General features: G+C 37.6%; 1 protein-coding gene and 1 long non-coding RNA gene across 2 annotated transcripts; both read left to right on the top strand.

Annotated features, from left to right (window-relative positions):
- Window positions 1-3264: 3264 nt before the first annotated feature.
- LOC142170415 (putative late blight resistance protein homolog R1B-17) lies at window positions 3265-11046 on the top strand. The gene is made up of 4 exons (XM_075232319.1): window positions 3265-3705; window positions 9588-9835; window positions 10190-10925; window positions 11029-11046. The coding sequence occupies exons 1-4, from the start codon at window positions 3265-3267 to the stop codon at window positions 11044-11046; spliced, it is 1443 nt and encodes a 480-aa protein (XP_075088420.1).
- A 13-nt stretch (window positions 11047-11059) lies between these two features.
- LOC107789899 (uncharacterized) lies at window positions 11060-13784 on the top strand. Its single transcript, XR_001648933.2, has 5 exons — window positions 11060-11398; window positions 11544-11606; window positions 12532-12592; window positions 13068-13403; window positions 13688-13784. It is a non-coding gene; the product is annotated as an uncharacterized LOC107789899 (long non-coding RNA).
- Window positions 13785-14121: the final 337 nt, after the last annotated feature.

The following is a 14121-nucleotide window of genomic DNA, read 5'->3' on the forward strand; positions in this document are numbered from 1 at the left end:
ACAATGTAAAACAATTGTTTAAGCACACGAAAACTCTTCTTCATACTATTTTTCCACTTCAGGAGGCAATTTCAATTGTGTTACTTCTTCAGGAGCAAATTTAAAATACGAAATATTGAGTATATATTCTCTCAGTTATATTAACTCTTCTGGAGGTGAATTGTAATGTATTCACATCAAGAGCGCGTTCATATTTACTCGACTTATTAGTATTGTCACATTCACTTCAAGGAATGGATTAATATTATCAAAAATTCTCATCCTTCAGGAAATCGAACATAATTATCTGAATGCGCATTAATCGCATCAAATTGTGATGCCTCAACTTCTTTTAAAATATTTACTACTTCAGGAGCAAATCGAGGCGTGCATTTAATATAGAGAATATTTATGTAGCTTATCTTCAATTGTAACCATAGAAAGCCTAAATTATCACTTCTGGTGATCATAGGCATATACCACTTCTGGTAGTTAACAAAATATAATTACAATGAGATATACGAAATATAACCACTTCTTGTGGTTGTATATTTCTTGCAAACTCTGCTAGAGTTTAGGTTGATCTAATAATGTTATCCATATTCTTCAAAATGACATAAACAAGATATATTATAGTAAACATCATTATCAAATCATAATATTTCTTTATGTACAACAATTACATAACCATACTATCTATTACAAATAACAAAAATTAAAATATTTATATTTCTACAGATTCACCACCGATTACATGACTTGTTTCTCCTTCTGGGAGTGCAAGGTAATCAGTTACATCCAAATGCATGAAGTTTAAATTATCTTCAAAAATAAAATTTGCTTTAGCATTTTTCTCTGTCTTCTTTAGGGAGGCTTGATAAAGCTCAACCAGGTGCTTTGGAGTACGACAGGTACGTGACCAATGCCTTTTTTCTCCACCTCTATAGCATGCATTTTCTGCATTTGGTGTTTGCACCGCTTCATGCTTTTGTTCATTCCTTTTCTACTGCTGGTGGTGAGGAGTGTTCTTTGGTGCATTATTATTACCATGATTAGAGTTTCTTTCCCGACCACGACCATGACCACGACTGGGGCCACGACCTTTTCCACGTTTAGCCTGGTGGAAGTTCGTCTCATTCACTTCAGGAAATGGACAAGAACCATTAGGTCGGCTTTCATGATTTTTCATTAATAACCCGTTATGTTGCTCGGCTATAAGAAGATGTGAGATAAGTTCAGAATACTTTTTAAATCCCATCTCTCGATATTGCTGCTGCAGGAGCATATTCGAGGCATGAAAAGTGGTGAAAGTTTTCTCCAACATATCATGATCAGTAATATTATCACCACATAACTTCAATTGGGAAATAATTCTGAACATAGCAGAATTATACTCACTGATAGATTTAAAATCTTGTAGCCTTAGATGAGTCCAATCATATCGTGTCTGTGGAAGAACGACCATCTTCAGGTAGTCATATCTATCTTTCAAATTATTCCACAGTATGATTGGATCTTTAACAGTAAGATATTCCATTTTCAGGCCCTCATCAAGGTGATGGCGTAGGAATATCATTACTTTGGCACGGTCTTGGTTTGATGCCTGATTTTTGTCTTTGATGGTGTCTGCCAGACCCATCGCATCAAGATAAATTTCAGCATCAAGCACCCAAGACATGTAGCCTTTGCCCGATATATCCAGGGCTACAAATTCAAGTTTAGAAAGATTTGACATTATTTAGGAAAAAAAAGTTCTTACCTCAGATACTCTCAAAATATTTGCTCGAGATGGCAGAGTATCGTGCTGATAACGTGTTATAAAATAAAGACTATAAAGTAAAGACAAGTATAGAGAGAAATTGATATATTATTCGATTCAAACTGATGTACATAATGAACTGAAATCTCTTCTATTTATAAAAGAAAAGAAGCTGTTGTGTAAGCTGCTACTATACCAGATATGAATAATCTTCTACTGAGAGCAATGTTTATCCATAACGGAGTACTGAAAGGATAAGCTTATTATACCCGATATGGATAATCTTCTACCGGGGATAATGTTTATCCATAACTGGGTACTGAAATGATAAGCTTATTATACCCGGTATGGATAATCTTCTACCGGGGGTAATGTTTATCCATAACCGGGTATCGAAGTGAGGAAGCTTATTTCCAATAAAGTACTTAAATAGATAAATATATTTACGGTGGAGTCCCATATGGATAAGATTCTTCAAGAAACTTATTTATAACGGAATACTAAATGAACATCCATAATATAATATATTTATAACAAAAAAAGGTATTCCATGGTGCCGAGACATCAAAGAAATCAGCTCTGTGAAAGCTTTCTTCCATCTTTCTCACATTTTGCACTTCGTATAAATATACATATGCTCCTGGCATCAATCTTTTAAACTTCAAAGCTGTTCCAAATCGGGAAATTCAGGTAAGAATTAAAGAATTAATCCGTGTTTTCCTTTACAGTTCATAAGTATTTCTTTCTGCAAGTCAAAGAAGGGCATGCGTTTTCACTATGTCGTAAAACGTACAACTATTCATTGTTTGGAGTCACATCTGATTTTGTTACAATTTTTGGCCAATTTTTCTTTCATATTTTTTGTAGGTTCCGAATATTATGTTTCTTTTATCCGTATGTTTCTCAGTTTTCTGATCGATTAACGGTTAGATCAAACATATGCTCTATCTGACCCAATTTATGTAATGAAATTTGCTGATTACAGAAATTAAGAAAGGAAGAAACACTTTTGAAACTTAAGGTAAAAAACAAGCCTTCGGTATTAGTGTAACTATTAATCGAAAATAGAAAGTCTAAACTTAAATTATTTCTTAATATAAAGATGTTGGGGCTGAAAGAATAGTACAATTCATATTGGTTTGTTTTAAATCATCTCATTAAAGGTGAAAAAAGTTAAATTTAAATAATTTCTAAATATAGAAGTGTACACATAAATGTGACAAAGGGAGTAGTACTCCTCAAAGTAGCTTCAACAACTTCATCAAGTCTGGTTATCAATTACCATTTTTATCAGGTTATCAATTGATGTTTATTAAGAAATTTACGTGATAATTGATGTATAAATATTTTCTACAGTATTTAATTTTTTCAATGAGATACGCCAGCCCTACGATCCCACATATGTTCAACTTGGTGAACTTTCTTCTAGTGATTTAGTGAAGTTCTGATGCTAGAGTTCCATTTTCCTTTGCAATTTCCAGCTCAGGGACTATCTCCAAAACAAGAGAAATCACGTGCAGAGAAATATGTCGCTCGATCCTACTGACATCCGAGAGTGGGTGCAATCGCATTTGCCCAAAAATGATGCTTTGGGCTTTTCCAATTTCCTTCTAGACAGCTTGAAGGAGCTCTTGTCTTGCCATTCTGGTTCACTTGCATCTGTAAAAGACCAACTTGAAGTGGTATGTGCGGAGCTTCAGTCTTTCCAACCGTTTGTCAAGGGTGTAGCAGAACAAGGCAATAATGCACGTGACGAAATTATTCACAATTTTGCTGAAAGAGTCATTGATATGGGATATGAGGTTGAGTATATAATTGATTCTTTTGTAGTTGGAGACGTTCCTCATACTTATCTTACAGAGTGGCTCTCAGAAATCATACGGGAGATTAAGCTTATTAAAACAGAGTTGTACATATATAGGGAAAACCCCACTGCTAGAAACAAAGAACTGGTGGTTTTTGAGGATGTTAGGAACACTATAATAAATCGACTATTTAGAGGACCACGAGAGCTGGACGTTGTTTCTGTTGGGAATAAACCCCTTACCAAAATAATATTCACGGTAATAAAGCGGAATAATAATGTAGCACCGAGATACGGTAATTAACAAGAATAAAAGAGTAACAATGACACCAAAATTTTTACGTGGAAAACCCTTCTGAATAAGGGAAAAAACCACGACCCCGAGAGGAGCAACTGATATCACTATAGTAAGGAATTTTACACTTTGTAGGTCGGAGGTAAATACTCCAAAGACCACTACAACACTCAAAAGAAATAACCCTCTTTTGATATTCTCACCTCACTACAATATCGTTCACTCTCTATTTTCCTCACAGACTATTTTCTTATACCTTGTCTGTGAAACCTCACTCTTTCTTTCTCTCTTTGTTGGTGTGTAGAAATGAGAGTTGAAGCTCTCCTTTTATAGCCAAAGCTTCACCCTCTAAAGCCTACAATATTTGACAATTTACACACACTTTTCACAATTCAACAAAGTTGGCTACCAAACCAAAGAAATTCAACAAGGTTGGCTACCAAACCAAACTAATTCAACAAGGTTGGCTACCAACCAAACCAAGTCAACAAGGTTGGCTACCAAACCAAAGAAAACTCTTATTAGGCACATGCCTAATACTTCTTCAATGAGATGGACATCATCAATCTCCCCTCCAGTCTCATTCATCTAGAGGAGGTAGCACTGTCTTCTAGTTTGAGTGCATGCCGACAAGTTCTTTGCATAGCTCGAACTTGTTCCTTGGTACCACCTTGGTCAGCATATCTGCGGGATTCTCACTTGTAGAAATCTTCAAGACTTTTAGAGATTCATCATCTACCATTTCTCGAATCCAATGATATCTCACATCAATGTGTTTGGTCCTTGCATGGTACATAGAGTTCTTGCTAAGGTCTATTGCACTTTGACTGTCACAATAGACGACATACTCCTTCTGATGCAATCCAAGCTCTTGAAGGAATCGCTTGAGCCATATCATCTCCTTGCCAGTTTCTGTAGCGGCAATGTACTCTGCTTCAGTTGTTGAAAGTGCAACGCACTTCTGCAACTTAGACTGCCATGATATAGCTCCCCCTGAAAATGTAAATAAATATCCAGTAGTAGATTTTCTGTTGTCAATGTCACCTGCCATATCAACATCTGTATAGCCCTTCAAGATTGGATCAGATCCTCCAAAGCACAAACAATCTCCCGTGGTACCTCTCAGGTACCTGAGTATCCACTTGACTGCTTCCCAATGTTCCTTTCCAGGATTTTCAAGAAACCTGCTGACAACACCAACTGCGTGAGCAATATCAGGTCTAGTACATACCATTGCATACATCAAGCTTCCGACTGCTGAAGCATAAGGAACTTTAGCCATGTTCCCTTTCTCCTCCACTGTTGTAGGACACATCTTCTTACTCAACTTTAGATGACCAGCAAGAGGTGTGCTGACTGGCTTAGCATTCTTCATGTTGAAGCGTTCTAGTACACGTTCAATGTACTTCTCCTGAGATAGCCACAACTTTCTACTTGTTCTCTCTCGAACTATCTTCATCCCTAGAATTTGTTGTGCTGGGCCCAAGTCCTTCATATCAAATGACTTGGACAGATCTCCTTTCAACTTTGCTATCAACCCCTTGTCTTTTCCTACAATTAACATGTCATCCACATACAACAACAATATAATAAAGTTATTCTCAGAAAATTTTTTGAAGTATACACATGGATCAGAATAGGTCTTTAGGTATGTTTGACTTTTCATGAATGAATCAAACTTCATGTACCACTGCCTTGGTACCTGCTTCAATCCATAAAGACTCTTATTCAATTTGCACACCATGTGTTTCTTTCCAGCTACTTCAAATCCTTCTGGTTGCTCCATATAAATCTCCTCTTCCAAATCTCCATGAAGAAATGCAGTTTTCACATCCAACTGCTCCACTTCAAGATCTAGGCTAGCTGCTAAGCTCAAAATTGTTCGAATAGAAGTCATTTTAACAACGGGGGAGAAAATTTCGTCAAAATCAATACCTTTCTTCTGTTCGAAGCCTTTAACCACCAATCGAGCTTTGTATCTGACCAGCTTGCCATCTCCATCTTTCTTGAGTTTAAAGACCCATTTGCATTTGAGTGGTCTTTTACCCTTTGGAAGTTCAACCAGCTTGTATGTGCCATTTTTCTGGAGAGATTCCATCTCTTCTTGCATAGCTTTCATCCACTGGTTCTTTTCTGGATGGGACAACACCTCCTTAAGACTTTCTGGCTCCCCCTCATCACTGATGAGGACATACTCTGTGGAAGGGTACCTGCGTGACTCTACCCTTGGCCTCTCTGATCTCCTCAGAGGTTGAGGTTGTTCTTCTCCCTGAGTGGGGTGCTCCACTTCCTCGACACCTTCATCAAGTTGCTCCCCCTGCTCAATAACCTCACCAGGTTGCTCCCCCTGCTCGGCAACCTCGTCGGTCGTACTTTCTGCACTTGTGGGATTGTTAGAAGTAGAAGGAATAGTAACAAAGTTAGGAATTATACCATTCTTCGCCTTTTCTGACATATCAGCAGCAGTTCCAACTTCACTTTCTCGGAAGACTACATCTCTACTTCTGATGACCTTCTTCTTTACAGGATCCCACAGTCTGTACCCGAACTCTTCATCTCCATATCCGATAAATATGCAGGGAACAGATTTATCATCCAGCTTTGTTCTCTGCTCTTTTGGTACATGTGCAAAGCTCTGCAACCGAACACCTTCAGATGCGAGTAGGACACCTCCTTGTTGGTCCAGACTCTCTCTGGGATTTCAAACGCCAACGGAACTGATGGACTCCTATTGATCAGGTAACAGGCTGTCTGAACTGCTTCACCCCAGAATGACTTAGGCAGTTTAGCCATTCTGAGCATGCTTCTCACCTTCTCCACAATGGTGCGGTTCATCTTCTCGGCTACGCCATTGTGCTGTGGGGTTCCAGGAACTGTCTTTTCATGTCTGATCCCATGACTTGAACAATACTCTTCAAATTCCCTTGAAGTGTACTCACCTCCATTGTCACTTCGGAGACGCTTTAGCTTTCGACCCGTCTCCCTTTCTACTAGAGCATGAAACTTCTGGAAAACTTGAAACACCTGATCTTTGGTTTTCAAAATATAAACCCATAATTTTCGTGAAGCATCATCAATAAAAGTAACAAAATATTTGTTACCGCCCATTGATTCAATTTCCATTGGGCCGCAAACATCAGAATATACTAAATCAAGTATATTCAATTTTCTTTCAGACGATGTCTGAAATGAGACTCTATGCTGCTTACCAAATAAACAGTAGTCACAAGGTTTTACCGTTGTACCTTTGGCATAAGAAATGAGTGATTTCTTGACAAGAATCTGCAATCCCTTCTCGCTCATATGACCCATTCTTTTGTGCCACAAATCTACAGAAATCTCATCTTGTGCCGCGTTCAATTCACCTTGGCATATTTCTGCATTTGTCCTGTACAACGTGCCACGAGCAACTCCCTTTGCAATCACCAATGATCCCTTAGTGAGTCTCCACTTTTGATTTGCAAAATAGCTCTCGTATCCATCTCGGTCTAAAGCAATTCCCGAGATCAAGTTCATCCGTAAATCAGGTACATGCCGCACATCCTTTAGAACCAATGTGCATCCGACATTTGTCTTGATACAAATGTCACCAATCCCTGCAATCGGTGTGGCATGGTGAGACCCATTTTCACTGTGCCGAAATCACCTGCTACATATCTGCAAAAAAGATCTCTTACCGGTGTGGCATGGTGAGATGCCGCTGTGTCAACCACCCATTCCGACTCTGAACCTGACAGGTGCATGCATTCCTCTTCCTCATTTATAAAGAGGACAACATTATCATTATTTTGCACCATGGCGGCTGTGTTGTCGTCATTCTTCTGGCCACTGGTTTCACCTTTGCCCTTCCTTGGATTTGGGCAATCTCTTTTGAAGTGACCTGGTTGATTACAGTTGTAGCAATTTCTGACTCTTGATTTGGATCGGTTCTTTGACTTCCCACGAGCTCCGGATCTACCATAGTTGTTCGAACTCCTTTGATAACTCCTGCCTCTACCTTCTGTGATGAGAGCCTGTCCTTGATTTTCAGGCTTCTTTCTCATCTTCTCATTGAGTAGAAGAGCCGATGTGACATCTTTCAACTCAATAGTAGTCTTACCATGCAGGATAGTTGTTGCCAAATTATCGTACGAAGATGGCAACGAGTTCAATAGCAAGATGGCTTTATCTTCTTCCTCGATTTTCACTCCGAGGTTGGCAAGCTGTGTGATTAGTCCGTTAAACACATTTAAATGTGACAAAAAATTCGTACCTTCACTCATGTGTAGGGCGTATAACTGCTTCTTCAGGTACAATTTATTTGTCAGCGTTTTGGACATGTATAGGCTTTCCAACCTTGTCCAAATTCCTCGTGCAGTGTCTTCATCAATGATGTTATTTACCACATCATCTGATAAGTGCAACCTAATTGCACTAGCAGCTCTTTCATCCAAGTCAGCCCAATCCTCAGCTTTCATGGTATCAGGCTTTTTGGAATCAACATCTAGAACCTTGTGTAATCCTTGTTGGATGAGCATATCTCTCATCCTTCTTTGCCATGTTGAGAAACCGTTATCTCCATTGAATTTTGCTACCTCGTACTTTACTCCGGACATTTTTATTTTTCACCAAGTATAGTACTACCGGCAGTGAATAGTATTTCAGTGAACGAGCAGAACCTGTGCTCTGATACCAGTTGTTGGGAATAAACCCCTTACCAAAATAATATTCACGGTAATAAAGCGGAATAATAATGTAGCACCGAGATACGGTAATTAACAAGAATAAAAGAGTAACAATGACACCAAAATTTTTACGTGGAAAACCCTTCTGAATAAGGGAAAAAACCACGACCCCGAGAGGAGCAACTGATATCACTATAGTAAGGAATTTTACACTTTGTAGGTCGGAGGTAAATACTCCAAAGACCACTACAACACTCAAAAGAAATAACCCTCTTTTGATATTCTCACCTCACTACAATATCGTTCACTCTCTATTTTCCTCACAGACTATTTTCTTATACCTTGTCTGTGAAACCTCACTCTTTCTTTCTCTCTTTGTTGGTGTGTAGAAATGAGAGTTGAAGCTCTCCTTTTATAGCCAAAGCTTCACCCTCTAAAGCCTACAATATTTGACAATTTACACACACTTTTCACAATTCAACAAAGTTGGCTACCAAACCAAAGAAATTCAACAAGGTTGGCTACCAAACCAAACTAATTCAACAAGGTTGGCTACCAACCAAACCAAGTCAACAAGGTTGGCTACCAAACCAAAGAAAACTCTTATTAGGCACATGCCTAATACTTCTTCAATGAGATGGACATCATCAGTTTCCATCGTTGGTTCGGCCGGATCTGGTAAAACAACCTTTGCCCGAAGTTTTCAAGAAGATTGGGGAATTCTTTCTCATTTTGATTTCTGGGCAGAGTGTCGTGTTTCACAAGAATACACGCGTAAAGACTTGCTACTTTCCATTTTGGGTTATGCTAATTATGAGCCTACCGAGCTTAGTAAGAAAGATGATTATGAATTAGCTGATAGACTAAGAAAAATTTTATTGACAAAGAGATATCTTTTAATTATTGATGATGTGTGGGAAGTAAAAGCATGGGCCGATTTAAAATTGTGCTTTCCAAACCAGAAATGGTAGCAGAATCATTCTGACCACCAGATTTCGAGATGTCGCTCTTTATGCTAGTCAAAATGTTACTAAACCCCATCATTTACGTTCTTTGACCTTGCCTGAAAGCTGGATCTTATTACAGAAGAAGGTATTTGGGAAAGAAATCTGCCCCGAAGAACTAAGTAAATTAGGGAAAAGAATAGCAAAATTGTGTAAAGGGGTACCACTTTCCATAGTTCTAGTGGCTGGTCTTCTTGCAAAGACGAATAGTACCAGAAAATGCTGGAAGCAAATGGAATCACTTTTTGGAGAACGAATCCAAGCTGATACGGAGGCATTAGCAAAACTAAGTTACAATGATTTACCTGATATACTGAAACCATTACTTCTGTATTTTGGAGCAATTTTTGAGGACAAGGAGATTTCAGTCTCAAAATTAACAAGCTTATGGATCGCCGAAGGATTCATAGAAAGTGATAAGGAGATGTGTCTGGAGGACATTGCAGAACATTACTTAGAGGATATGATTGGAAGAAACCTCGTCACAGTGACTAAGAGATAAAGCAGAAAGATAAAAGCTTGTCGTCTGCAAAACCTAGTGCTCAAGTTCTGCAAGGCAAAAACCGAAGTAGATAATTCTTACTGTGTCTAAAAAGGTATATACCCCTTCTATGTTTCTCTAACTTCTAATTAATTTAGACTTCCGCTATTGTTCCTCATTCTACTTAAATTTTTCATTGCCAGGGATTACGATGCCAATCCTCCACATCTTTTTTCTGAAAAGCCTTCCCACCGCCGCTTATCATTTTGTTCTAATCAGGATGCTCTTGCTGGGTGGAGGCCATCATGCTCACATGCTCGTTCAGTATTATTCAGGGAGGTCAGTGATAATACATGTTCTTCAATGGGACATGCCTCTATCATCTTTGGCAGCTTCAAGTTTCTTAGGGTGTTGGATTTGGAGTTCGTGGTTGTAGATTCTTTTTCCACTGAACTTAATCATCTAAGGTACCTTGCTGTTCAAACTACTCAGAGTTCTATCCCATCATCTATTGAAAATCTTTACAATCTTCAGACCTTCATAATCAAAAGAACTGGAGGAAAGCAGGTACATTTGCCAGATACTTTGTGGAGGCTGATTAATTTGAGACATATAAGCATCAGTTACCGAGCTTTGTTTAACTTGCACGATGCACAAGAATCCCTTGATGAGAGCCCCTCAAAACTTTACGATTTGGCTACACTTTCCTCACCATATGTTTCCAGTGCGGAAGATATGGAGATGATAGTGAGAAAAGTACCCAATCTTCGAAAGCTAAAATGTGAATTTGCGGATTCATGGGGTTGGGAAAAGAATGAAAATGGATTCCCTGTATTAGACTCCTTACATCGACTTGAAACGCTAAGGGTTCACTTCTTCAATTTTCCAAAAGTAGGTCCTTCAAGATTAAATTTCCCATTGAATCTCAAGAAACTGACTGTAACACTTCTCAAATTTATAATAAAAAAAAAATCGAAATACGCTATTTATAGAATTAAATTATTATTATAATTTTTTTCTTGCCTATAGTGAAAACATATAGATATATACACTTAAGTAGTTGGATGTACAATTAGGAGAATATTAATAATTTTGTTATTATTAAATATTAAAAGTATATATAAGTTAATACTAGTTGAGTTAAAACCAAAAAAAAAAAAAAAAGAAATGGGAAAACAAATAAAGAAAAGGAAAACGTGAAAACAAGTCCTAACCCATAAAGGGTTATGGACTGCAAAAGAAATAAAAAGGTTTTAGGACTAAGAAACAGAATACGCTGAAACGTTAAGTTAAAAAAAGGGCCCTCGTTCACGCACAAACGCAGAATCGTAAGACAAAGTCTTGTTGCTCAGTACTCCCGCAGGCAACGCGAAGTTTAGGTTTCTTTACAAGTCACTAATTCTTGAACTCAGGTATGTAAAATCCCTATTATCAATTACCCTACAGTAGTAACAGGTAAGATTGAATAGCTAATTCCCTTCTTCCTCTATATCATCAATAAAGTTCATAATTAGGTGTAGTACTTGAAAATTAATTAAAATACACTGGTTGTTGTAGAATCAATTGTTTGACGGATATAAATTGGATTGGAGTCTACGTATTGGCTCGAGAAGTTTTGAGGTGAGTTGACATAACCCTTTACTAAAGTGGTTTAACTCACAAAAGCACACATACAAGGTGTTTGATGAATTGCTTAAAAGAGTTTATCTTTATTTAATTAGAGCGAGTGAGTACCCATTAATTTAGAATTGTTCTAGCAAAAGTTTAGATGATCTATTATGCTATATGTGCTTAAATTTTCAGATTTTTGTGTTATTCTTATATGCTATTTTCATGTTGAAGATTATGAAGAAGAAAGAGTCTTTAGAAATATTTTTATATGTTTATTTCATTCTTATGTCTTGCTTTACATTTAAGGGCACCAATATGAGCATGTACATAATGTTCTATAAAGAAAAGATTTAGACTTGAAAAAGTCACAAGGAAGAAGTTTTAGATAGAAAAGATTTTTGGGGAGTATCCGTTATTCTGAGAAGGGGTCATCGTCCAGGCCGAGGGTCCTGACCAAGGCGTTGACTTCCTGAAACTACTTGTGCCAAAGTAGGGAGCATACGAGCCGAGGGTCTCGTTGCTGAGAATTTACTTAGCCATGCTAAGGTATGATACATGAGCGCTGAGAACCATGAAGCGAGTGACACCTCGTGGATTGGGCCTATTCGATCAGGTTGGGATCGAACCCGTGCCGATCACACGGTGACTGAGACAGAATTAAGTCAGGATAGTTGGAACTCCCAAAGTATAAAGTGAAGTATTTTTTTTAAAGAAAGAAAAAAAAAGAATTTCTTTTAGAATATTCATAAATTGCTATTATGCAATTATTTTAGAATTATTCTTATAAGCTTTATGTTTTACATGCATTTCGAACCTTTACTCGTAATGTATATGTTATTAAAGTTTCTCCCCCTGCTGTTGAAACTCACTGAGTACATTGGATGATACTGACATTCTCTTTTGGGAACCTACGTTGGTCTGCGGTACAACGTAGGAACCGGATTTGCAGGCGAGCAGGCTACGAGTTAGGACTTCCTTCCCTTCCAGTGATATTGGTGAGCTCCGCTTTTGTTCGTGGAGTATTCTTAGAGTCATTTTCATTTAGCTATTTCTTTGTTTATCTAGAGAACTGACTAGGAAATCTCATGTCCTGAGCAGTGCGTCAGTTTATCAGTAGAGGCTTCATAGACATAGTCATTGGGTTGAGATTCAGATATTATTTTATAATAACTTAGCAGTAATTCAGTAGTTACTACGAATAAAGCTTTGGAGTTGATTTATTTAAATATTTGAATTAATCAAAAGTATTTAGTTATAGTATTGTTTTTTGCATATAAAGTTTGGAGTTATAATAGGTATGATAAGCAGAGATGGTTCGCTCGGTCATGTTTAGTGATCGAGTGCCGGTCTCGGCTTGTTCAGAAAATGGGTCACATTATGCAAATTTTATCTGCCGCCTGCTGAAATTTCAATCATTGCCAAACTTGTCAACCTTGAGATACTTAAACTGCAACAAGTTGTTTTTGAAAGGGAGGAATGGGAAGTGGCAGATGAAGAGTTCCCTAAGCTCAAGTTGTTGAAGCTAGAAAATCTCAAACTCTCACAATGGAGAGCATCTGATGAAGCCTTTCAGAACCTTAGGCGATTGGTTGTAACAAGATGTTTAAAACTCGAAGCAATCCCTTATTGCTTTGAGGACATTCCTTATTTGGAATACATTGAAGTAAAATCATGCAGTGAAGATGTCATCAACTCAGCCAGGGATATCACAGAAATGCGAGTTGATATGGGTTTGGATTATTGTGACTTTAAAGTTTTTACTTAGCATTGGAATAATGCTTCAGTTTCTTTGCAGTCCGATTACAGGTACAATCTTAAGCAAATACTGGCATTTATATTGCTCACTTATACTCCCTTGATTATATTTCTTTTAGTGACTAGCTCATTTATTTATTTAAATTGCTTTCACTTTAATTAGTTGTCCTTGAAAACTCTTTCAAATAAACTTTCTTTACACGCATCCAGTTCTTGTTTATGGTGATTAATTGTTATATACCTCTTACTTCGTTCTTTCTTCTTTCTTTAATGATCTTATGTTCTTTTCAATTTTTTTTCCTTTGTTTGATTAGTGCAGCTATTCTTTGTCGCAGGGTGCTCCTTGGCGTAGTCATTGCTGATTTGTGTTACTTGGTTTTTCCGCTCCTTGTTGTACTCCAGGGACCATGGCAATATTAGTTTTATGTTTTTTTTTAAATAAATAATTAAGTTCTTTCTTAAATTCAAATGTATCTATTGGTGCAACATTGTTGAATTGCCATGATATTTTATCACTGTCACGACTCAACTCCCACCAGAGCCGTGACGACGCCTAACACTACTTGTCAGACAAGCCAACAATCACATAATAACTAGGCATTTAGATAAACATGATTTAGTAAACTTAACCACTGGAGAAACCCAACGGGTGGCTAAAATAAGAAAAGTGAAAGTAATTAAAAAAGGAGAATTTCCTTTAACAAAATAAAAGAGGGATATTTAGAAAACTTACGAGTGTAGTTCCAGGATTCAAGAATAGAAGAAGCCG

This window comes from Nicotiana tabacum, chromosome 16 (assembly GCF_000715075.1).
Source record: "Nicotiana tabacum cultivar K326 chromosome 16, ASM71507v2, whole genome shotgun sequence".
Classification (NCBI taxonomy): domain Eukaryota; kingdom Viridiplantae; phylum Streptophyta; class Magnoliopsida; order Solanales; family Solanaceae; genus Nicotiana; species Nicotiana tabacum.

What these genes read in the sequence shown, in the direction of transcription:
- LOC142170415 (XM_075232319.1), top strand. Translation starts at nt 3,265, where the DNA reads ATGTCGCTCGATCCTACTGACATCCGAGAGTGGGTGCAATCGCATTTG. An exon ending in AACTGGTGGTTTTTGAGGAT is followed by an intron (nt 3,706 to 9,587) that starts GTTAGGAACACT and finishes ATCTTATTACAG; the next exon opens with AAGAAGGTATTTGGGAAAGA. An exon ending in ATACTGAAACCATTACTTCT is followed by an intron (nt 9,836 to 10,189) that starts GTATTTTGGAGC and finishes TTTCATTGCCAG; the next exon opens with GGATTACGATGCCAATCCTC.